This window comes from Mobula birostris, chromosome 4, assembly GCF_030028105.1.
Source record: "Mobula birostris isolate sMobBir1 chromosome 4, sMobBir1.hap1, whole genome shotgun sequence".
In the NCBI taxonomy this organism is placed as follows: Eukaryota; Metazoa; Chordata; class Chondrichthyes; order Myliobatiformes; family Myliobatidae; genus Mobula; species Mobula birostris.
Genome location: NC_092373.1, coordinates 159,698,838 through 159,722,618, shown reverse-complemented (window position 1 = coordinate 159,722,618; position 23,781 = coordinate 159,698,838). Strand labels below are relative to the sequence as shown.

The 23,781-nt window shown below is 40.1% G+C and overlaps 1 protein-coding gene across 6 annotated transcripts in view; it reads left to right on the top strand.

The window, feature by feature from the left end:
- Positions 1 to 1,956: 1,956 nt before the first annotated feature.
- gpat3 (glycerol-3-phosphate acyltransferase 3) overlaps positions 1,957 to 23,781 on the top strand; it is a 75,404-nt gene continuing 53,579 nt past the window's right edge. Inside the window, exons 1-4 of one of the 6 annotated variants that reach the window (XM_072256327.1) lie at positions 1,957 to 2,070; positions 3,810 to 3,988; positions 18,929 to 18,995; positions 22,158 to 22,461. In XM_072256327.1, coding sequence (XP_072112428.1) covers positions 3,845 to 3,988; positions 18,929 to 18,995; positions 22,158 to 22,461 — 515 coding nt within the window. In that variant the 5' untranslated portion in view covers positions 1,957 to 2,070; positions 3,810 to 3,844. Of the gene's footprint in view, positions 2,139 to 2,182; positions 2,317 to 2,471; positions 2,567 to 3,006; positions 3,026 to 3,809; positions 3,989 to 18,928; positions 18,996 to 22,157; positions 22,462 to 23,781 lie in introns of those variants that run through there. The other 5 variants (XM_072256325.1, XM_072256324.1, XM_072256328.1 and 2 more) reach the window with 5 other exon arrangements.

Here is a 23,781-nt window from a genome sequence, read left to right as displayed (position 1 = left end):
ATAGTTTCAGTCACTGTCTCCTGATCTATTGAATACACAGTAAACTGATTTGTATTTATCCTGGTGACCTGTATAAATTATACAGCAAATCTATTATTTACATTTTTATTTATATTAATTACCATCAAGATAAACACCAAAGAAATAACTAACGATAAAATTTCAGGTGAAGGTTCAGGTATGTGCATGTATCCACAGTGAAACTGCTACTGAGCGAGAGAAACTGCTCGTTCTCTCATTATTCTCAAATTGATAGTTATATGTTTTGCCTGTTCTGATTTAAAGTAATTGTCTTAACTTCAATAGTTCAAACAATTTTTTTGACAATAATCTCTGTAGATCGATTCATAGGATGCATCTGGTAGTGTTAGGGCTGGTATTAGTTGTCCTGCTTAACCATATGTGGATGGTGGTAAGTTATAATCTTTACCATTGCAATATCTGTGTTGAAGATCTCATGTGGTGATGCCCCAGGATTTTAAACCAATATTGATTTTAAAGCAACATTGATGAAGAAACAATGATATATTTCCAAGTGGAATGGTTTGTGATTTGGAGTAATGCTGCAGATAGTTTTGTTCCTATTTGTCTGGTGCATTGAATTTCTAGGTGGCAGAGTTTGCTGCTTTGCAAGGTGCCGATGATGTCCATTATGGAGATTGCTGAGTTGGTGGTGGAGGGAGTGTATAATTAAGCTGATGGATTTGTTCTGATGAATTTGATTCCTTCCTTTTGAATGACCCAATCAGATGGCACGAACAACACTGAGGCATGGACTGATAAGTGATGTAAGATTTGTGTCTCTCAATGGTGTTGCTATAACTGAGCATCCAGCTTTAACAATCTGGCATCACAGTTGACTAGGAACCAATCCGGACTAACCACATAGTTATTGTTGCTGCAAGAACAAGTCAGCTTTTGGGTATTCTACACTCTGATCCTCAGCTTCTGACTTGACAGAGGGTTTCTGTCAATGAGAGGGTATAGTTTGGGAGTATGAATTCTTACTTTCCACTTCACTGAATTAATATAACAACACTCAAGGAGCTGAACACCATACAGGAAAAATAGTATCTAGATTGATTGACATCCCACCTACGAAAACTTGCTCTCACCACTACTGTGATTGCAATATGCATTATGTACAAAATACACTGCGTCAACTCACCAAGGCTTGTCTGACACACTTTTTGAAACATGCAGTTTTCACCACCTTGGAGTATAGACTCAGAGGGGTCAAGTGAATAACATCATCTACATGGCACATCAGTCTGAGTAAAACACCAGAACTCCTTACTCTACAAGGAGTATCTTTTGCTATAGGGATTGATGTACTTTGATGCTGGAGATCTATACTTGCAAGATAAATTATGAACTGGCATTAAATGATGATCTTCCGGCAATATATAAAAGGAGTTGACATTTTATAATGAAATGCAAACATCTCTGTATCTTTTTCGCATTGGGAGTAAAACTAATCTGTACGTGGTGATATTTAAGGTCTAGTTAAAGAAGGAATTTGTCTTTATATGGTATCGCATTGGATCATACCTGCCAATTATTCTGAGAAATGGAAATGTGATGGGTATATTATGTACAAGGGAATATATAACTATATGCTTGGTGGTGTTGGATAGACAAAGAAAATATTGGCCAAGCCATCTAGCCAGTATCTAAACCACGGTTCCTCCATTCTGATTTTACTTTACATTGGGTCAACTTACTTTACTGTATTATATACTGTAAATATATATTATGTTGCTTCCATTTTTGCCATTTTAGCATGGTCTATTTTTTACGGGGCCAAATTGCTAGCGGAACCCAACAGGGAGCCGGCCGGATTCGAACGCGGGATCATTGGCTTCGAAGTCCAGTGCTGATGCCACTACACCACCGCGGGAGGGGGGGGGGAAGGTGTGTTGAGGTTTTTTGGTGGGTGTGTGTGTGAGAGGGAACATCCTGCGAAGTGCAGGACTGAGTGATAATGTGTTCGTAGAAAACGTAAACAAACAGAATGGAGGAGTTTAAATTACTGAGAAAATCAAACGGGGGTTAGCGACAGGATCACTGGTATGTTCCGCTCGCAGCACAGTCACCCACTCCTAGGCTCTCGAACTCTACTCTTTTGCTGAGCCTTGGTAAGTCTGGGAGTGACGGGAAAACAAACGAGTTGGGAGTTCCGGATGGGCGGGGTAAGAAGCCGATGAACGCTGGACTCGAGTAAACCCGGAGTAAGAAACCAACCCGGTTTTGGAGCGAGCGAAAGGAGTGTATTGGAGAGTCGGGAGTCGGACTAGTTCTAGGACCGTGCCTATAGTGAGTTGCAAGACTTAGTCTGGATCCGGAGTGAGAGATAGGAATAGGGAGCAAAACCGGAGCAAGAGCCGGAGCCGGAGCCTGAGCCTGCCTGTGATCCGTTCGTGCTGTAGCAAGGCTCCTTTTAATTGGCAAAATTGGATAGTTTTAGCCTTTACCCGCGGCAACCGCTTGTCAGAGAGCGCTGTCACTTGCCATCGGAGAGGGGAGCTGGTTCCAAAATACGGTGCAGTCGGTGTGTTGATGGGTGGTACGTCCCTTTTCTCCCAATGACGATAAGTGGGCTGTCAGGAATCCTCACAAAATGCTGGAGGAACTCAGCGGACCTGACAGCCGAAGGGCTTCAGCCCGAAACGTCGACTGTACTTTTTACCGTAGATGCTGTCTGACCTGCTGAGGTCCTCCAGCATTTTGTGTGTTGCTCGGATTTCCGGCATCTGCAGATTTTCTCTTGTTTGTGTCAGAAATGCACAATGGGCTGGCATACCCCCCAGTATATGACTCCCACCGCGATGGGCGAGTCCCTTTTGGTTTGGGATAGGTTCCCCCCAGGTCTCCAGTGATCTTTAGGGTGCACATCCATTTTATAATCCACTTTCCACTAGGGTGGTTTACGGTGTGGCTTTCTGCTCCTGCCTTATTGGGAAGCAGAGGTATTGTAGGTTCCCTCTAAACAGTATTGAGGTTCATTCCAGTGTGCAGTATGTTGGTAAGAATACGAGTCCCGATGTCTACAGTAAATAGTGGTGTTTTGTCAAGTTTCAGTGCTTTCTCTTGCACAGTATTGGGGCTTGACTTCAGCTTGTTAACGTAACCTGCTTTAAAACGAATGTTCCAAGTTCTGCTACCCCACAGCATCAGTGATTGGGGTTCAGCCCTGACCTGTGGCGCTGTCCATGTGGGTTTTATTCAAAGGGTTCAATTTTGTTCCACATCCCAAAGATGTACAGCTTTGTAAGCAGCGACTGTAAATTGCCTTCGGTGTAAGTGGGCGGTAGAAGCTGGAGGAAGTTGATACCATTGTGGCCAAATGGATTACCGGTAAATTAGTGAAGGCATAGGATTACTCTGAGCTAGCATCAACTTGATAGGCTGAACGGCTTCCTTCTGTGTGGTAACTAATTATATGAGACGTTTCTCCTTTTCTCATCTGTTGTATAGCCTTTTTTCACCCCACTGTCACTGGTTTTTTCTTCAACTTTCTATGCTGAAACTACTACAGCATCCTCAGAAGTTTTGCTTTATTTCTTTGAGCAGCTCCTTAAAATCTTTCGCCCAGATTTAGATCAAATCCAAGTGTAAGTGGCTCAGTGCTAGATTTGGTCTAATGTTCACGATGTGAAGCATTTGGGATGTTTTTGGTGAAGGGTGCCATAAGTTTTTTTGTACAGAGATGTCTGAGATATTAAACTCATAGCATTTGTGTGTGCAGGAATGTGACCCATTCCTGAAGGTCTTCAACTTGCTTTTAACTTGTGCGATCTTCGGGGCAGGACACAGACATCTTGGCCGCTGAGAGCACCTGTCGATGGAGGGATTTGGGGGACTTGTGTTGAAGGTGCTATCAATATGGCTGATCCTGGGGATTACTCTCATTATGTTGCCTGCCATGTTTGGTGTTTCACTGGGAATTACAGAACTTTACATGAAGATTCTGGTCAAGACACTTGAGGTAAGTGCTTTTGTTTAATATGTTAAACAAAACATGTTTAATTTGATCAGTTCTTAAAAATGTCAATGGTGATTTTATCCTTCAAGCCTGCTGATCAGTGATTTAACTACAGACTCATTTTTTTCATATTACCTTAATGGAATTTTAATTGACAACCATTAATATTTACAATTGACCAAGCCATTTATAGAATAGAAAATTGGAATTCTATCACCTTTTTCTGTTTGAAGCTCCTTCTAATGTTTACACCTGTCTGTAATTCCTGGACAGAATTCCCTAATTCTGAACTCCTTACAACATGATTGCTCTGTATGGTTTCAGTTCCCTTGAACGTATTCAATCAAATTATTCCTTATTTAATTTCCAGTTATTTAAGTACCAGGTTGTATAATTGCTCACAATTTAACCAATGGTAAACTTACAGTGCATTCCTCCCAAGTCTAATTTATCCTTTCTGTGTTGTCTGGAATAGAATGCCCTGGTACAGATGTGTTTTAATGAAGGTTTTATACAGCTATGACATTCATATAAAGAATCAGAGAAAATATAATCAGAATCAGGTTTACTATCACTGCCATATGTCACGCAGTTTGTTGTTGTGAAGCAACAGTACTTTGCAATACATAATTTACAATTGATAAATTACAATAAGAAGTACATCTGAAGAAACTAAGTGGTGCAAAGAGAGAGCAAAAATAGTGAGGCAGTGTTCATAGGTTCACCGGCCATTCAGAAACCTGAAGGTGGCGGGGACAAAGCTGGTCCTGAAACATTGTGTTTGTCTTCAGGCTCCTGTACCTCCTCCTGGATGGTAGCAATGTGAAAAAGGAAAGTCCTGGGTGATGTGGGTCCTTAATGATGGATACCATCTTTTTGAGGCATTGCTTTTAGAAGGTGTCCTCAAAGCTGGGGAGGCTAGTGCCTGTGATAGAACTGACTGAGCTTACAAATTCCTGCAGCTTTTTCTGTTCCTGTGCAGTGACCCCCCTCCTTACCACATGCCATACAACCAGTTAGAAAGCTGTCCATTGTACATCTGTAGAAATTTGCTGGAGTCCTTGGTGACATATCAAGTATCCCCAAACACCTAATAAAATATAGCTACTGTTGTGCCTTCTTTGTAATTGCATTAATATATTAGGCTCAGGATAGATCTTCAGAGATGTTGACACCCAGGAACTTAAAACTGCTCAACCTTTCCACTGCTGATCCTTTGCTGAGGACTGGTGCATGTTTCTTTAACTTCCCCTTCCTGACGACCACAATCAATTCCAAGATCTTACTGACTTTGAGGGCAAGGTTGGTGTTGCAACACCACTCAACCAGTTAATCGGTCTCGCTCCTGTACTCCTCCTCGTCACCATCTGAAATTCTGCCAACACAGTTGTGTCATCGGCAAATTTATAGTCGGCATTTGAGCTGTGCCTAGCCACACAGTCGTAAGTGTAGAAGGAGTATAGCAGTGGGCTCGGCATGCACCCTTGAGGTGAGCCAGTGTTGGTTGTCAGCCCAGAGGAGATGTTATTTCTGATCTGTACAGACTGTGGTCTCCTGGTGCGGAAGTCCAGTTGCAGAGGGAGGTAGAGAGGCCCAGGTTTTGGAGGTTGTTGATTAGAACTGAGGCATGATTGTGTTGAATGCTGAGCTGTAGTCAATAAACTGCAGCCTGGTGTAGGTACTGATACACAGAAAATGAATCTCAGGATTGTATATGGTGACTTTTGATAATAAATTTACTTTGAACTCTATTCTGCATTCTGTTACTGCTTTTCACTTATACTACCTCAATGTACTGATGTGATGAAATTATGTGCCTGGGTAGTATGTGTGACAATAATAAACTAACGTATCAGTTTATTTTCTGCATCTATTTATGATATTGTAATGATGTGTTTGCATGATGTCCTCAATCTGTTTAGATCCAGTGTCCCTATCTTAATGTCATGAGGTAGGTTGGATACATACCTTTCTGTCTGATCATCCAGTGCACTTATATCGAAGTAGATAGTTGTGGTCATAATGGGAAGCAAACACGAGGAAATCTGCAGATGCTGGAATTTCAAACAACATACATAAAAGTTGCTGGTGAATGCAGTAGGCCAGGCAGCATCTCTAGGAAGAGGTACAGTCGACGTTTCGGGCCGAGACCATTCGTCAGGACTAACTGAAAGAAGAGCTAGTAAGAGATTTGAAAGGGGGAGGGGGAGATCCACAATGATAGGAGAAGACAGGAGGGGGAGGGATGGAGCCAAGAGCTGGACAGTCGATTGGCAAAAGGGATATGAGAGGATCATGGGACAGGAGGCCTAGGGAGAAAGAAAGGGGAAGGGGGAAGTCCAGAGGATGGGCAATAACGGATGGGGTACGAGGGGGAGGTGGGGCATTAGCGGAAGTTAGAGAAGTCAATGTTCATGCCATCGGGTTGGAGGCTACCCAGACGGAATATAAGGTGTTCCTCCAACCTGAGTGTGGCTTCATCTTGACAGTAGATGAGGCCGTGGATAGACGTATCAGAATGGGAATGGGACGTGGAATTAAAATGTGTGGCCACTGGGAGATCCTGCTTTCTCTGGCGGACAGAGCGTATGTATTCAGCGAAACAGTCTCCCAGTCTGCGTCAGGTCTCGCCAATTGGATGAACATTGACTTCTCTAACTTCCGTTAATGCCCCACCTCCCCCTCGTACCCCATCCGTTATTGCCCATCCTCTGGGCTTCCCCCCTCCCCCTTTCTTTCTCCCTAGACCTCCCGTCCCATGATCCTCTCATATCCCTTTTGCCAATCAACTGTCCAGCTCTTGGCTCCATCCCTCCCCCTCCTGTCTTCTCCTATCATTGTGGATCTCCCCCTCCCCCTCCCACTTTCAAATCTCTTACTAGCTCTTCCTTCAGTTAGTCCTGATGAAGGGTCTCGGCCCGAAACGTCGACTGTACCTCTTCCTATAGATGCTACCTGGCTCACCAGCAACCTCTATGTGTGTTGCAGATAATGGGAACTTTTTTTTTAATGGAACTGATTTTGGATGAAAATATTGTTGACAGATATTTCTTAATTGGTAAGTTTATTTGAACTTACATTGGTACCAATAGAAACATGAAGTTTCTCAGTTAGAGACTGTTGTACGTTCATTGTTCATTTCACCTTCTGTTTCTCTCTTGGTACATTTCAGATTTGTGCAGCCCCTTTTTGTAGGAAAGAACTTAATTTTTTTACTTTATGATATTTAAAAAGATTCAATTACTTGCAGTAAACTGATATTGTTCATGTAGGTTAATAGGTTTGTGTGGTGTGGAACTGAACTGTTTGTAACTCTAGTCTGATGGGCATCCCTTGTTGCATTTGCAGATTTCAAAGGGTGGAGGATGGTTGGCTACCAAGCTCTCTTAGATACCTTGAGTTAGGCACCAGGCAATGTGAGTGGATGTTGGCTGAGAAGAGATCCTTGCTATGATATTATGCTGCCCTGCATTCAAGCTGTTCCTTGTTTTTATTTCTTCATAGCTCCACACTAACCCCCATCTCCCACATTTTCCAACCCCCATTTCATCCTTCCTCTCTAACCTCCCCTCTCCCACTGTATCCTTGTGATATCATTGAAGTAAGTAGAGCGAATGAAAACAAAAAATACTGGGGAAGCATGTTGTAACAAGCAGGTGGAATTAATTTTACACTTGTCTCTTCTTGTTGCAACATGGTGTTCTTTCTATTTAGTTTTGCACATTTCAATTGGGTAAAAGAAATTTCTTTCCAGACATTTCTTATAAACCCATCTAGAACAGTGATTGCCACCGAGATACAGTTTTAGCCTTGTGTAGTGTTTATTACAAAATTACATTTCAATCTTTCAAATGCTTTGCTAACTCTGAAAAGGGAAAATAACTTAAAAAATCTTGCTGCATTTTTCTCTTGACATATTGGCAGGAACAGACATCAGGGCTGTGAATCAAAGCCTTTAATGGCTATCCTATTAAATATTTCAGCCCTTTATGTTGTGGGAGAGCAGCAGGGGAGTGGGATGTAATGTTGTGATTGACATTTGATAATGCCATAATTCAGATTGAAATAAACTTGAGATTGGTCTGTGTATAAGTCCAATAACTCACTGAGGTTGTAGTATAGTTCATAACGTGGCACAGATTAGTGTCTTTGATTTCTTTTATTCTTTTTGATTTTAGGAGAGTAAATATTTTTTAAAGCAGGACTAAAGCAAGGCATTTGATAAGGTACCTCATGCAAGGCTTATTGAGAAAGTAAAGAGGCATGGGATCCAAGGGGAAATTGCTTTGTGGATCCAGAACTGGCTTGCCTACAGAAGGCAAAGAGTGGTTATAGACAGGTCATATTCTGCATGGAGGTCGGTGACCTGTGTGGTGTGCCACAGGGATCTGTTCTGGGACCCTTACTCTTTGTGATTTTTATAAATGACCTGGATGAGGTGAGGGATGGGTTAGTAAGTTTGCTGATGACACAAAGGTTGGAGGTGTTGTGGATAGTGTGGAGGGCTGTCAGAGGTTACAGCGGGACATTGATAGGATGCAAAACTGGGCTGAGAATTGGCAGATGGAGTTCAACCCAAATAAATTGAAGTGCTTCATTTTGGTAGGTCAAATATGATAGTAGAATATAGTATTAATGGTAAGACTCTTGGCAGTGTGGAGGATCAGAGGGATCTTGGGGTCCGAGTCCATAGGACGCTCAAAGCAGCTGCACAGGTTGACTCTGTGGTTAAGAAGGCATACGGTGCACTGGCCTTCATCAATCGTGGGATTGAGTTTAAGAGCCAAGAGGTAATGTTGCAGCTACATAGGACCCTGGTCAGACCCCACATGGAGTACTGTGCTCATTTCTGGTCACCTCACTACAGGAAGGCTCTGGAAACCATAGAAAGGGTGCAGAGGAGATTTACGAGGATGTTGCCTGGATTGGGGAGCATGCCTTATGAAAACAGGTTGAGTGAACTTGGCCTTTTCTCCTTGGAGCGACGGAGGATGAGAGGTGACCTGATTGAGGTGTATAAGATGATGAGAGGCGTTGATTGTATGTCAGAGGCTTTTCTCAGGGCTGAAATGGTTGCCACAAGAGGACACAGGTTGAAGGTGCTGGGGGCTAGGTACAGAGGAGATGTCAGGTGTAAGTTTTTTACGCAGACAGTGGTGAGTGTGTGGAATGGGCTGCCAGCAACCGTGGTAGAGGCGGATATGATAGGGTCTTTTCTTTCTTTTTCCAATATTTTTATTAAATTTCATATACTGTACACAAATACAGAATTCATAAGGATACTTATTATAAATCAAAATAAGATAGCACAAAATGCACTATATATAAATCACACTGATACAATCATGGTATCCCATATTCATGATCAATCAAATAAAATAAATTTAATTATGAAATACAATAATATGGTTAATTATATTATATAAAAAAATCTACACCCACTACCAAGACAAAGCTGGTTGTTAAAAAAACAAGAGAAAAAAAGAGTACTTTACCATATAGTATTTTATAATATCCCAGATCTATATTTTAATAACAATAACAATTCAAAGAATTTTTAAATAGTTCAGAAAGGGTCCCCATAGCGTTTGAAAATCTTGGTTAGAATCAGAAATCGATCAACGAATCTTCTCTAAATTTAAACATGACATAACATCACATAACCATTGAGAGTATGTGTGGGGGGGGGCAACCTTCTTCCATTTAAGCAAGATCGCCCTCCTAGCCATAAGTGAAATAAAATCCAGTACCTGCAAATGAGAAGGCTCCAAAATTATAGCTCTTTCCTCAACAATACCAAATAAGGCAGTCAAAGGATTGGGCTTAAAATTAACTTTTAAAAGTACAGAAAAAGTTTGGAATACTTCTTTCCAATATTTTTCAAGGCTCGAACATGACCAAAACATATGAATTAATGAAGCCTCTTCATTATTACATCTGTCACAATGAGGAGATATATCTGCAAAAAAACGAGAGAGTTTGTCTTTAGACATATGAGCCCTATGTACCACTTTAAATTGTGGGACGGAATGATGAGCACATAACGATGAAGAATTAACCATTTTGAAAATAGCCCTCCAGGTCTCATCAGATAATGAAGTCTGTAAATCCTTTTCCCAATCTTTTTTAATTTCGTCTAAAGGAGCCATTCTCAGTCCCAACAACAGACCACAAATATAAGATAATAAGCCATTATCAAAAGGTTTCAAATTAAAAATTACATCTATTCTTATCTGGGCTGGTAGGAAATATATGTAGTTTAGATCTCAAAAAATCTCTAATCTGTAGATATTGAAAAAAGTGGGTATTTGATAGGTTATATTTCACTGAGAGCTGCTCAAAAGAATAAAGAATCTCTCCAACAAACAGATCCTGAAATTGTTTAATGCCTAATCTATTCCGTTCTCTAAAAAACAGATCGGTTGTAGATGGTTTAAAAAAAATTGGAAAAATTAGGACTAGAAAGGGAAAATCTCAATAAACCGAAATGTTTTCTAACCTGTAGCCAGGTCCTCAAAGTGTGTTTAACCACCAAACTGTCAGTTAATTTATTTAAAGATAAAGGAAGAGAGGATCAGAGAAGAGAAATAATAGAAAATTTTGTAACAGAGTTGGCTTCCAAAAAGACCCATATTGGACAATCCTCACGATTAATATAATATAACCAGAACGTAAGATTTTGTATGTTAATTGCCCAACAATATAGCCTAAAATTGGGTAGAGCAAGGCCTCCATTCTTTTTAATTTTTTGATGGTGGGTTTTATTTAATTGGGGTTTTTTGTTCTTCCATATATAGGAAGAAAGAATCGAATCAAAAGGATCAAAAAAAGACTTAGGAATAAAAACAGATATAGCTTGAAAAAGGTATATAAGTTTAGGTAAAATATTCATTTTAATAAAATTAATTGGACCAATCAATGATAAAGAGAGAGGCGACCAATTAGAAAGTGTCTTTTTCACATAATTCATTAAGGTTAGAAAATTTTCTTTAAATAGATCTTTATAATTCTTAGTGATTTTTACACCCAAATATGTAAATTGTTTTCTTACAATTTCAAAAGGTAGGTTAATATCAGTTGGTTGGTATCAAATTATTTAAAGGAAACAATTCACTCTTATATAAAGTCAATTTATATCCAAAAACTGACTAAAATTAGTCAGTAAAAGAAACATAGAGGGTGAAGAAGTTGTAACATTAGATATAAAAAGCAATAGGTCATCATTGTAAAGTGAGACTTTATGAATAGTACCTTTCCTTAAGATACCGGTGATATCTTTAGACTCCTGAAAGGCAATTGCTAAAGGTTCTAATACCAAATCAAAAAACGAAGGGCTCAACAGACATCCTTGTCTGGTTCCACGTTGGAGTGTAATTGGTTTAGAATTCTGAAAGTTAGTAAGGACCTGAGCAGAGGGAGATAAGTAAAGTAATTTAATCCAATGAATAAAATTGGGCCAAAATTTAATTTTTATAAGGTTTTAAATAGGTAATTCCATTCAACTCGGTCAAAAGCCTTCTCCGCATCCAGAGAAATCACACATTCCAATATTTCCTTGGATGGAGAATACATAACATTTAACAGTCGGCATATATTAAAATGGGAATATCGATTTTGTTTGAAATCCTGTCTGATCATCAGATATTATAGAAGGTATAATATTTTCGAGTCTATGGGCCAAAACTTTAGAGAGGATCTTAGCATCAACATTGAGTAAAGAGATTGGGATTGGTCTATATGAAGAGCATTCAGTGGAATTCTTTTTCTTTTTAAGAATAAGTGAAATGGAAGCTTCATAAAAAGACTGTGGCAACCTACCCACCTTGAAGGAATCAGTAAGGGTAGAACATAAATGAGGTATAAGCAATGAAGAAAAAGCCTTATGAAATTCTCCAGAGAGTCCATCAGGTCCTGGAGGTTTCCCAGAATGCAATGAACATATAGCCTCAGTGATTTCCTCCTGAGAAATAGGTTGATCCAACTGCTTTCAATTATCAACTGAAAGTCCAGGAATATGTAATTGATCTAAAATATTGTTCATTGCAGTATTGTCTTTAACAAAATCAGAACTATACAGTTTAGAATAAAATTCTCTAAAAGTGTCATTTATTTCAAAATGGTCAGTTGTCATATCAACATTGGTTTTGCGAATTTCTTTAATTTGCCATTTAGCTATAAAGGTCTTCAATTGACTAGCCAATAGTTTACCGGCTTTTTCTCCATGTATATAGAATTGGCATCTATCTTTTAAAAGTTGGCTTTCAATTGGATACGTTATAAGAAGATCATATTTAGTTTTAATTTCAATACATCTTTTGTATAGTTCAGGGTCTGGTGCCAAAGCATATTTCTGGTCTAATTGTTTTAATTGATTAACTAAATCAGTTCTCTGTTTATTAGCTTTTTTCTTAATATATGCAGTATAGGAGATAATTTGTCCTCTAATATATGCCTTAAAAGCGTCCCAAATGATAAGACTAGAAGTCTCTTCCAATGCATTTTCTTCAAAAAAAAAGAGTAATTTGATTCTCCAGAAATTTTAGAAAGTCCTTATCAGATAACCAAGTTTAATTAAAATGCCAGGGTCTGTTCATATGAGTGAAACCAGGAAGATTTAAAGATAGAAATACAGGAGAATAGTCGGATACAGCTATTTCTTTATATTCAATGGAGCGAACTAATGGAATCATTTGATTATCAATAAAAAAAATCAATTGTGGTATAGGAATGATGGACATGAGAGAAGAATGAATACTGCCTTTCTGCTGGGTGAAAAAAGCGCCAGACATCAACAATATCACATTTCGTTAGAAAGATTGAATAAATAAAGCTGATTTATTAGGTGTGGCTGATTTAAGAGAAGAATGATCTAATACTGGGTCTAGACAACAATTGAAATCTCTTCCCATCACTAAAGAATAAAGACTCAAATCTGGCAGGAATGAAAAGAAACACTCAAATCCTGTGTCATCCACATTGAGGGCGTACACATTAGCAATTACAATTAATTTATTATCTAGTTTCCTTGACACTATGACAAATCACCCACTAGGGTCAGAGGCAATCTTATGTTGAACAAAAGAAATTGTATTGTCTATAAGAATGGAGACCCTCAAGATTTTGCTCTAAATGAAGAATGAAATTGTAGACCCCTCCTCTGATTAAAAAGGCATGCGTTGTCACAACTACGTACATGCGTTTCTTGTAGAAAAATAATGGGGCCCTTAACTTTTTAATATAAGCAAAAATCTTATTCTGTTTCACAGGATGATTTAACCCTTTCACATTAAAACTAAGTAAATTAATATTTTGATCCATTTTAAATACTAATTAATAGAAGAGTTAAAAGACCTGACCATAAATTACTAGAACCAGAGAACAAACCATAAAATAAGGTACTCAAACAGAAAATTTGGGTGGTAGCCCAACCCAGCTTCCAGAGAAAATAGAAACCCCTCCCCTCCCCCCTCCCAAAGCCAAAAAGCCAGCCAAAAGACAGTCGGCATGCTAAATCCTAAAGACAACCCTCCCAAAGAAATCCTGCTGACAAAACTCCAATCATTCAAGGTTATTATGTTCCTACCAAGGCAAAACAGACAAAAAAAAACTTAGATCAGAAATCCAAAATGTAAGAGGATTCATTTTAACAATTTCAAAAAAAATAGAAAAACCTCAAAAAAAGAATAAAGTAAAAAATATCAAAGACAATATCAAAAAACAAGATATATAAACGGTCAAAACGTAGGTTTATTAAAACCTTATTCTATCCAACATTAAAAAGATAATTGCTCTTGTAAGAGATATAATGCAATTAATCTTCTGCTTTCAAAAACTTCTGTGCGTGTTCAACCGATCCCAGCCATTTCTGCACACCATTTTTCAGAACGATTCTAAGATGTGCCGGGAAGTGAAGAGAGGGTTAAACCCTTTATTACAAAGCAGCGACATGACCTCTTTATACTTAGCACGTTCAGCCATAACCTCTGATGTATAATCTTCCATGAATCTGATCATCTTCCCATTGTAATCGATCATTCCTCCTCGATGGGTATGATGGATTAAAAGCTCCTTAGTATGAAATTCATGAAAACATAAAATAACTGACCTAGGTCGCTCCCCCAGCTTTGGTTTGGGGTCCAGTTACCGGTGGGCGCAGTCCAACTTAGGCTCAGACGGCAATAAATCAGGGAATAGCTGCTTCAGAAAGTTTGCAAAGAACTCCATGGGTGGGCATCTTCAATTGATTCTTCAAGACCCAGAATATGTAGATTGTTCCTTCTGCTTCTGCTTTCCAGGTTGGAAATCTTCTTTGATAATTTTTCATTAGACAATGATAATTTTTTGCAGAGCTTACTCATGTCTTCTAAGTCTGCTTCCAGTATCGACAAAGTTTCTTTATTCTCCGTAATTCGCTTTTCATGTTCGATTAGAGTTTGTTGAATAGTGTCCAACTTGACATTAAGATGTTGAAATTCCTCAGAGATTTCTGTCCTTTGCTTGTTAAGGAAATCTCGAATTGATTCCAAAGTGGTTGGAGAATCATCTTTTTCTTTTGCAGAGGCTTTAGTCTTTCTCAAAGACATAATAGAGCAATATTGAGATTTATAATAAGGTTTCAGAAAACTGGTAGGAAACATAAAGATAGATAAGGTAGGAGCAAGTTCAAAAAGGTGTTACCCCATTGGCTGCCAGCAGGGCTCTGATAGGGTCTTTTAAGAGACTTTTGGATAGGTGTATGGAGCTTAGGAAAATAGAGGGCTATGGGTAAGCCTAGTAATTTCTAAGGAAGGGACATGTTCGGCACAACTTTGTGGGCCGAAGGGCCTGTATTGTGCTGTAGATTTTCTATGTTTCTAAATAAAGTGAAGATGAAAGAGAAAGTTGGAGAGTGTATAGATTAGTTAACACAGGCACATATGCTATTTGCAACAGCAAGCCCCTACAAGTGAAAGCAACACCTTTCCCAATACCACCATACACAACCTAAACTAGTATAAGACCATGGCCATAAGATACAAGAGCAGAATTAAGCTATTTGGCCCATTGAGTCTTCTCGACTATTTCATCATGGTTGATCCATTTTCCCTCTCAGCCCCAATCTCCAGCCATCTCCCCATATCCCATCCTGCTGTGACTAATCAAGAATCTGTCCACCTCTGCCTAAATATACCCAATGACTTGGCCTCCACAGCTGCCTGTGGCAACAAATTCCACAGATTCATGACTCTCTGGCTGAAGAAATTCCTGCTCGTCACCATTCTAACATGATGACCCTCTATTCTGAGATGATTCTCTGGTCTTGGACTCCCTCACCATAGGAAACATCCCCTTTTTCGTGGCCTTTCAAAATTTGTTAGGTTTCAATAAAGTCACCCCTCATTCATTTGAATTCCAGTGAGTAGAGGCCCAGAGCTATCAAATACTCTTTATATGACAAGCCTTTAAATCCCGGTATCATTTTTTGTGAACCTCCTTTGAACCCTCTCCAATGTCAGCACATCCATTCTTAGATAAGGGCTCAAAACTGCTCATAATATTCCAAGTGAGGCCTCCCCTGTGCTTTATAAAGTCTCAGCATTACATCCTTGCTTTTATATTCTAGTCTTCTTGAAATGAATGCCAACATTGCATTTACCTACCTCACCACCGATTCAACCTGCAAATTATCTTTAGGGAATCCTGCACGAGGACTCCCAAATCCCTTTGCACCTCTGATTGTTTTAATACTCTCTCCATTTAGAAACTGGCCTACCCTTTTATTTCTTCTACCAAAGTGCATAACTATACATTTCCCGACACTGTAATCTATCTACCTCTTCTCCTAATCTGTCTAAGTCCTTCTGTAGCCTCTCAACTTCCTCAGAACTACCTGTCCCTCCACCTATGTATCATGCACAAATTTTGCCACAAAACCATCAAGTCTGTCATCCAAATCATTGATAGATAACATAAAAAGAATCAGTCCCAACACAGACCCCTGTGGAACACCACTAGTCGCTGGAAGCCAACCAGAAAAGGCTCCCTTTATTCCCAGTCTTTGCCTCCTGCCAATCAGCCACTGCTTTATCCATCCTAGTACCTTTCCTGTAATATCGTAGGCTCTTAACTTTTTAAGCAGTCTCATGTGTGGCGCTTTGTCAAAGGCCTTGTGAAAATCCAAGTATACAACATCCACTTATTCTCCTTTGTCTATTCTTCTTGTTATTTCTTCGAAGAATTCCAACAGATTTGTCAGGCAATATTTTTCCTTAAGGAGACCATGCTGACAATGGCCTATTTTATCATGTGCCTCAAAGTACCCTGAAGCCATATCCTTACCAATCGACTCCAACATCTTCCCAACCACTGAAGTTAGATTAACTGACTTTTAATTTCCTTTCTTCTGCCTCTCTCCCTTCCTGAAGAGTGGAGTGACATTTGCAACTTTTCATTCCTCTGGAACCATACCAGAATCAGTTGATTCTGGAAAGAAAATAACTAATGCCTCCACTATCCCTTCAGCCACCTCTTTCAGAATTCTGGAGTGTATACTAGCTGGTCCTGGTGACTTAATCTACCTTCAGACTTTTCAGTTTCCCAAAAACCTTTTCCCTAGTAACAGCAACTTTGCAGACTTCCAACCCCTGATACTCGCAAATCTTTGGCATATTGCTAGTGTCTTCTATAGTGAAGACTAAGGCAAAATACATATTCAGTTCATCTGCCATTTCTTTGTCCCCCATTAATACCTTCCCTGTGTCATTTTCCAGTGGTCCAATATCCACTCTTGCCTTCTGATGGTTTTTAAAAGCTTCCCAATTCTCTAACTTTCTACTAAACTTTGCTCTATTATATACCCTGTCTTTGGTTTTGTGTTGGCTTTGACTCCTTTTGTTAGTCATGGTTATGTCATCTTGTCTTTAGACTAGTTCTTCCTCTTGGAGATGTATATATCCTGTGCCTTCTGAATTGCTTCCAAAAATTCCAGCTGTTGCTGTTCTGCTATCATCAGTTTTGGCCAGCTCCTATCTCGTGCCTCTGTAATTCCCTTTTCTCCATTGTAATACTGATACATCTGACTTTAGCTGCTTCTTCTCAGATTGCAGGGTGAATTCTACCATATCATGATCACTTGGCCCTAAGGGTTTCTTTACCTTAAGCTCTCTAATCAATTCTGGTTCATTGCACAACACTAGATTAGCTGATCTCTTGGTGTGCTCAACCACAATCTGCTCTATAATGCTATCTCATAGGCTTTCTAGAGAGCCTCCCTCTTGGAACCTAGCACAAACCTGATTTTCCCAATCTACCACCATATTGAAATCCCCCATGACTATGATAACTTTCGGCATGCATTTTCTATTTCCCTTTGCAATTTGTAGCCAACATCCTTATTACTCTTTGGGAGCCTAATTTTTATCCTTGCAGTTTCTTAGCTCTACCCACAATGATTCAACATCTTCCAACCTTGTGTCACTTCTTTCTAATTATTTTATTTTTTTTACCATCAGAGCCACACCACCCCCTCTGCCTACCTGCTTGTCCTTTCGATACAATTTGTATCCTTGGATGTTAAACTCCCAGCTGTGATCTTCTTTCAACCTTGATTCAGTGATGCCCACAACATCATACATGCCCGTCTGTAACTGTGCTACAAGTTGATCTACCTTATTCCATATACTGTTTGCATTCAAATGTAACACCTTCAATCTTGTGTTCACCCTTTTCAATTTTGTCTACCTTTTATATTGTAACTCATCCTGTTGACTGAAATTTTTCCCTTTCATCAGCCTTTCCTTGCTAGCCGTCTCACTACACACTGCCACTATTTGTAAATCAACTACCCCATCCTCAGCACTATCACTCCACTTCCTATCATCCCACCAAATTAAATTAAACCCTGCTGAACAATGCTAGCAAACCTGCCTGCAAGGATATTGGTCGCCCATGGGTTCAGCTGTAACCCGTCCCCTTTGTATACAGAAGAGATCCCAATGATATATAAATCTGAACCCCTGCCCCCTGCACTGGTTCCTCAGCCACATATTTACCTGCCAAATTGTCCTATTCTTACCCTCACTGGCATGTGGTACGGGCAGCAATCCAGAGATTACTAACCTGGAGGTCCTGTTTTTCAGCTTTCTACCTAGCTCCCTAAAATCTCTCGTCACTTTTTCTACCTATGTCATTGGTGTCAATTTGTACCAGGACTACTGGCTGCTCACCCTCCTCCATGAGAATGCCATGGACCCGATCCAAGACATCCCGGACCCTGGCACCTGGGAGGTAACATGCCATCCAGGTGTCTCTGTTGCACCCACAGAATCTCATCTCTTTTCCTCTGACTATGGAATCTCCTAACACCACTGCAGTCCTCTTCACCTCTCTTCTTTTCTGAACCACAGCACCAGACTCAGTGCCAGTGACCAGGTTGCTGTGGCTCCCCACCCAAGTAGGTCACTCCCCTCAACAGTATCTAAAGTGTAATAGTTATTATTGAGGGGTATGGCTACAGGACTACTCTGCACTGGCAGCTCCACTTGTGCTTGCATTATTTTTATTCGCCATTTCTAATAATTTCTGCTCAGCAATTGGTCACTGTTCAACTCCGGAAAAATTGTTACAAAGTTTTGCCTTTTGAATCTTGAGTGTGGACCTGATTGAAATGGTAGCTGTCTTCACTTCGCCCTGGTCAGCGATTGGTCACAGTTCAACTCCTATGTCACGCACCAATCCACCTTGCACTCTCCTGCCATTACTTCATCCCATCAATATTCTCAGTCACACTATTTTATGGAAGAAAGTATGTAGCTGATTAGTTTTACAATGTAAAGACCTGGTTGGTATTTTCACTACTGCATGTGAATAACACAAGAGCAGTAATCTGTGGAATGGTCATGTATAATTGAAATCTGAGGGTCACATGGACCTGTAACTGATCAAAGTGCTGTTTGCATTTTTTAGTGGGCCACTCGGAAAATACGGAAGACAGTCCAGGAGAAGCCTGGCCGATCCTATTCACCCTCCAACGGTGAGGTTTAATTTCCTTCTTCTAAGCCTCTGGTAGTGTGTTGGTAAAAAAGCCGTGTTTTAAGTTAACATTTATTTAAAACTGGAGTAGATGTCTTTTGTTTAGCACAATTATTCAAAATTTATTAAGGACCACCATATATCCTTTCACAAGGAAGGACACAATAGTTAGTTCATAAGACATCATCTTGAATATCTTGGGTCTACTATCATAAAATTGGCAGTTACTTAGTGAAAATGGCAGAATTGTTATTATCAAATGTCCCTGTAAAGCATAGACATCAGAGGGCAGTAGTGCTGGTTCTAAAAAGAAAGTCTAATATCCTGGGTGAATTTATAGGGAACCTTATCAGCATTTTGCCGTTACAATGTTTTCAAGAAAGGGAGACACAATTTGTTGCACATTATTGCAAAGTTATTTACTTTACCGTATTGGAGATAAATCTTGTGAATAGGAAATATACAACCATCCTTTCCTGTACTACATATGTGTAATTTAGACCAGTGGTCCCCAACTACCGGTCCGCCAAGCATGTGCTACTGGACCGCGAGGAAACGATTTGAGTCAGCTGCACCTTTCCTCATTCCCTGTCACGCACTATTGAACTTGAACATAGGGTTGCCAACTGTCCCGTATTTGCTGGGACATCCCGTATATTGGGCTAAATTGGTTTGTCCCATATGGGACCGCCCTTGTCCCGTACTTCCCCTGTTAAGGTAGAGCGTTCCTATGAAACCTTCCATGCCAAAATGGCTTAAAGCAAAGAAGCAATTACTATTATATGGGAAAAATTTTTGAGTGTTCCCAGACCCAAAAAATAACCTACCAAATCATACCAAATAACACATAAAACCTAAAATAATACTAACATATAGTAAAAGCAGGAATGATATGATAAATACACAGCCTATATAAAGTAGAAATAATGTATGTACAGTATAGTCGGGAAAATTAAGCCAAAATTAAGCCTGATTTGTGGGAAAAAAATTGGCACGTACGCACAAGTACACGCCACGCATCCACACAGGTGCCCGCGCAAGGCTTCATGGTCATGGTAGTCTTTCTTGGGGTAAACACAAGTGTCCTGTATTTGACTGCTATTTTTGTCCCTTATTTGGGAGTGAGAAAGTTGGCAACCCTAACTGTAAAAGACATGTTGAGGTGAGTTTAACCCTACTTGAACACCCCACCCTCCCCACAGTCAGCCGGTCCGCAAGAATATTGTAAATATTAAACCGGTCCGCGGTGCAAAAAAAGTTTGGGGACCCCTGATTTAGACAACTGCTGGGGGCATTGAAATAAACACTGCATAAGTGTGTTTGTACAGTAACATACAGGTTAGGAAAGTGTAGTCCACACTTGTAGTGATGGATATGGTAGGACCCAGCATATTATTAAGGATCTCAGCCCGAAACATCAATTATACTCTTTTTCGTAGATGCTGCCTGGCCTGCTGAGTTCCTCCAACATTTTGTGTGTGTTACATATTATTAAGTTCACCTCTTGAGCTCTTGCCAAGTTGCTTTTGGTGCATTTTTGGTCACTTAGTTCATCTTACTTGTAAATCAACACTATCACAGAAGGCACAATAAAGTAATACTGACGTCAATCATTTTAGTGGTGCATTATTAGCTTCAACGGCAAATGACGAAACTCCAAGTGTCAACTTTAAGTTGAACCTTGAACTGCATTGGCAGCTGTGACTAGATAAGTTTGTATGGTTTTGTTCTAGATGGCTATTAATATTGTTACATTATCCTGTACATTTCACATTGGAACCATGCAGACCAGGCAATTATACAGAAGTTCCAATGTAAGCCATTTTCCAGAACATGGTTTAATGTACTGGTTTCAGCTACAACTGTCACACATCATGTATTTTCAAAAACAGACTAATTATAAGAAAGTAGAGTTAATTCTACTACTGTTTCCTAATGTAATCATTGTACCTAATTTCTCTGACTTGTTATTCTTTAGTAGTAGTAGAATGATAAAGTGACATCAATTTTGTCTTGTTGTATAAGCCAATCATTTGCTGGTTAACCTGCCATCAACACTGCACAGTTTAATGTAAAAAAAAGTATCTGCCTTCTTTGCTGCCTTGTGTTTTATTAGCAAGATGCAACCTTCTATTTTTTTTTTTAAGTATTTGCAGACGTGTTGCATATTGGTGCCTTTACATTTCTGAGGTTTGTTCATATTTTCCTGGGAAGTTGTTGCAGTGTAGAAGAGCAGCAGGTTCAGAGAGCTTCACAAGAGAAGAATAGGTGAAGTGTAGAGGCATGAGCCTTCGATTGAGTTAAATTAGTGCAAACTGTGGTTTTGATTGGTTGGTTGTTTTCCTCCCTGTTGATTATGAAGTACTCTATGCCATGTAATTATATAACTGGACAAATTATAGAAGAATGTAAGCTTGGATTTTGTCAAGGATTTAAATAATTTCAATTGGAAAAGAAGTGAAAGGTTGCTATGAGGCCATCAGACAATTCCAACTGATTTGCTACTGTGCTTCAGGAAAGGAAACCTACCATTCTGGTCTGGTCCAGCCTACGTGTGCTCCAGCTTATCCACTTTATCAATCCTATGCTTTGAGTCTTTTGAAATGGCAGATTAAAGTCAGTTAGTTGCACCTCACCTGCAGGCAGTTGGGGATAGATCACCAATGGACATTTGTAGAGTTGACTGTTTTTTGACAAGTGGATTCTTGAGCGATAATTGATCTAAATATTAGGTTGCTTCAAGTTTCAGGAAAGTTTCAACATAACTGAGCTATGAAAGCCATGCAGTGTCTGATCTTTGTGATTAAATTTTATTCCGGTATTGCTCGATGCACAAATACCCTCAGTTGCTTTTGGCACATGTTTACTAAAACCTTCTGATAACCCTGCACTGTCCTTGAATTCAAAGAGTATACAATATAGGCTAATATTCCAGATTCGCATTCCCTTGTCCTTCTCCAGTGTTTAGATAAATGCATTTTCACCATGCAAATTTATCTCAGTTGCAGTACTTCTCGTGACGTGTTTTGCTTTCTCACACTTGTTCCCTTTATCGTCTTTCCTCTCACCTATTGTTAGTAATGCGAGCATTTTTTATCTTGGACTTCCTGCTTTGTAACTTGCATTTTATTAGAATACAAAAATGTTCATTGTTGTCTTACAGAAATTATTGAGAAGCGTGGTAAAGCCTCCCTGGAAGAAGAGTTCACAGAACTGAGGCGGTATTCAAGCAGAAGCAAGGCTGTTCCTGAGGGCAACTTTGACCTCTCTGATGTGTTCTACTTCTCAAAGAAAGGATTTGAGGCCATTGTCGAGGATGAAGTGACTACTCGGTTCAGCTCGGAAGAGTTGGTCTTGTGGAACCTGTTAACGAGAACCAACAGAAACTTCCAGTATATCAGTGTTCGACTGACCATCCTCTGGGGTCTGGGAGTTGCCATTCGATATGGGGTCCTCCTACCCCTGCGGTAAGTGCAAAAGAAAAGAGACATGGTGCCCAGTGGTTCTGTTCGGTCCTCCATAGTAAAGGAGCCAGTTTGTGAATGCTGTTCAGTGGCATCAACACCTTCTATTTCAATCGCAACATCAATTTGGCAAGAACAACCCAAGTGCCATAGAGTAGTAGAATGAGGGAGTCCAGACTGGAGTGCAATGGAATAGTCATGTAAGCAGCTTGATAGGACATAGTGTGTTAATGAGTTGTATGTTTCTGAAAAAAAAAACTTATATACTGGATTTTCCACCTTCAGGAGCCCACACCCCCATGCTTTTGTTCTTCCTCTGCCCTCTCTACTACTTTAATTCCTATTCCCTTTCCCACACACCCTGTCTGATTCCATCCACCTCCTATGCACCCATTTCACCCACTGGCTCTTCCCCACTTCTCCATCTAGTTCTAGTTCCATCTACCTTTCACTTCACTCTGAATGGTTCCCAGCATCATCTTCCTTTCTTCTTGGGTTCCAGCACCGGTAGTCCTTTGTGTCCCTGCTTATCTCCCTCTGGGAGTTGTTTCCATCTCTACCCTCCTGACTCTATCTTCAGTCTTGCTGCGGGGCTTCAACCCACAGTATTATCAGTCTTTTAAAAAGGGAGCAACTATGTGGACTGTCAAAGGTGACTCCCATAAAGCTGAAACAGTTCCATTCAGAGCAACAATCTTCCGGAGGCACTCAGCGGTTTGAGCGGCATCCATTGGGAGGGTGCTGGGGGAGGACAGGAATTGTTAATGTTATGGGTCTATTTATCCTGATTGAGAAGTTGCAGAGCATGGGCCTCTGTACCTCCCTCTGCAAATGGATCCTTGTCTTCGTAACCAGAAGACCACAATCTGTGTGGATTGGTGATAACGTATCCTCCTCGCTGACGATCAACACTGGTGCACCTCAGGGGTGTGTGCTTAGCCCACTGCTCTACTCTCTATATACACATGACTGTGTGGTTAGGCATAGCTCAAATACCATCTACAAACGTTTGTACAAATTTGCTGACAGTACAACCATTGTTGGTAGAATCTCAGGTGGTGACGAGAGGGTGTACAGGAGTGAGATAGGCCAATTACGTAGTGGAGTGCCACAGCAACAACCTGGCACTCAACGTCAGTAAGGTGAAAGAGCTGATTGTGGACTTCAGGAAGGGTAAGATGAAGGAACACATCCAATCCTCATAGAGGGATCAGAAGTGGAGAGAGTGAGCAGTTTAAGTTCCTGGGTGTCAAGATCTCTGAGGATCTAACCTGGTCCCAGCAAACTGATGCAGTCATAAAGAAGGCAAGACAGTGGCTGTAC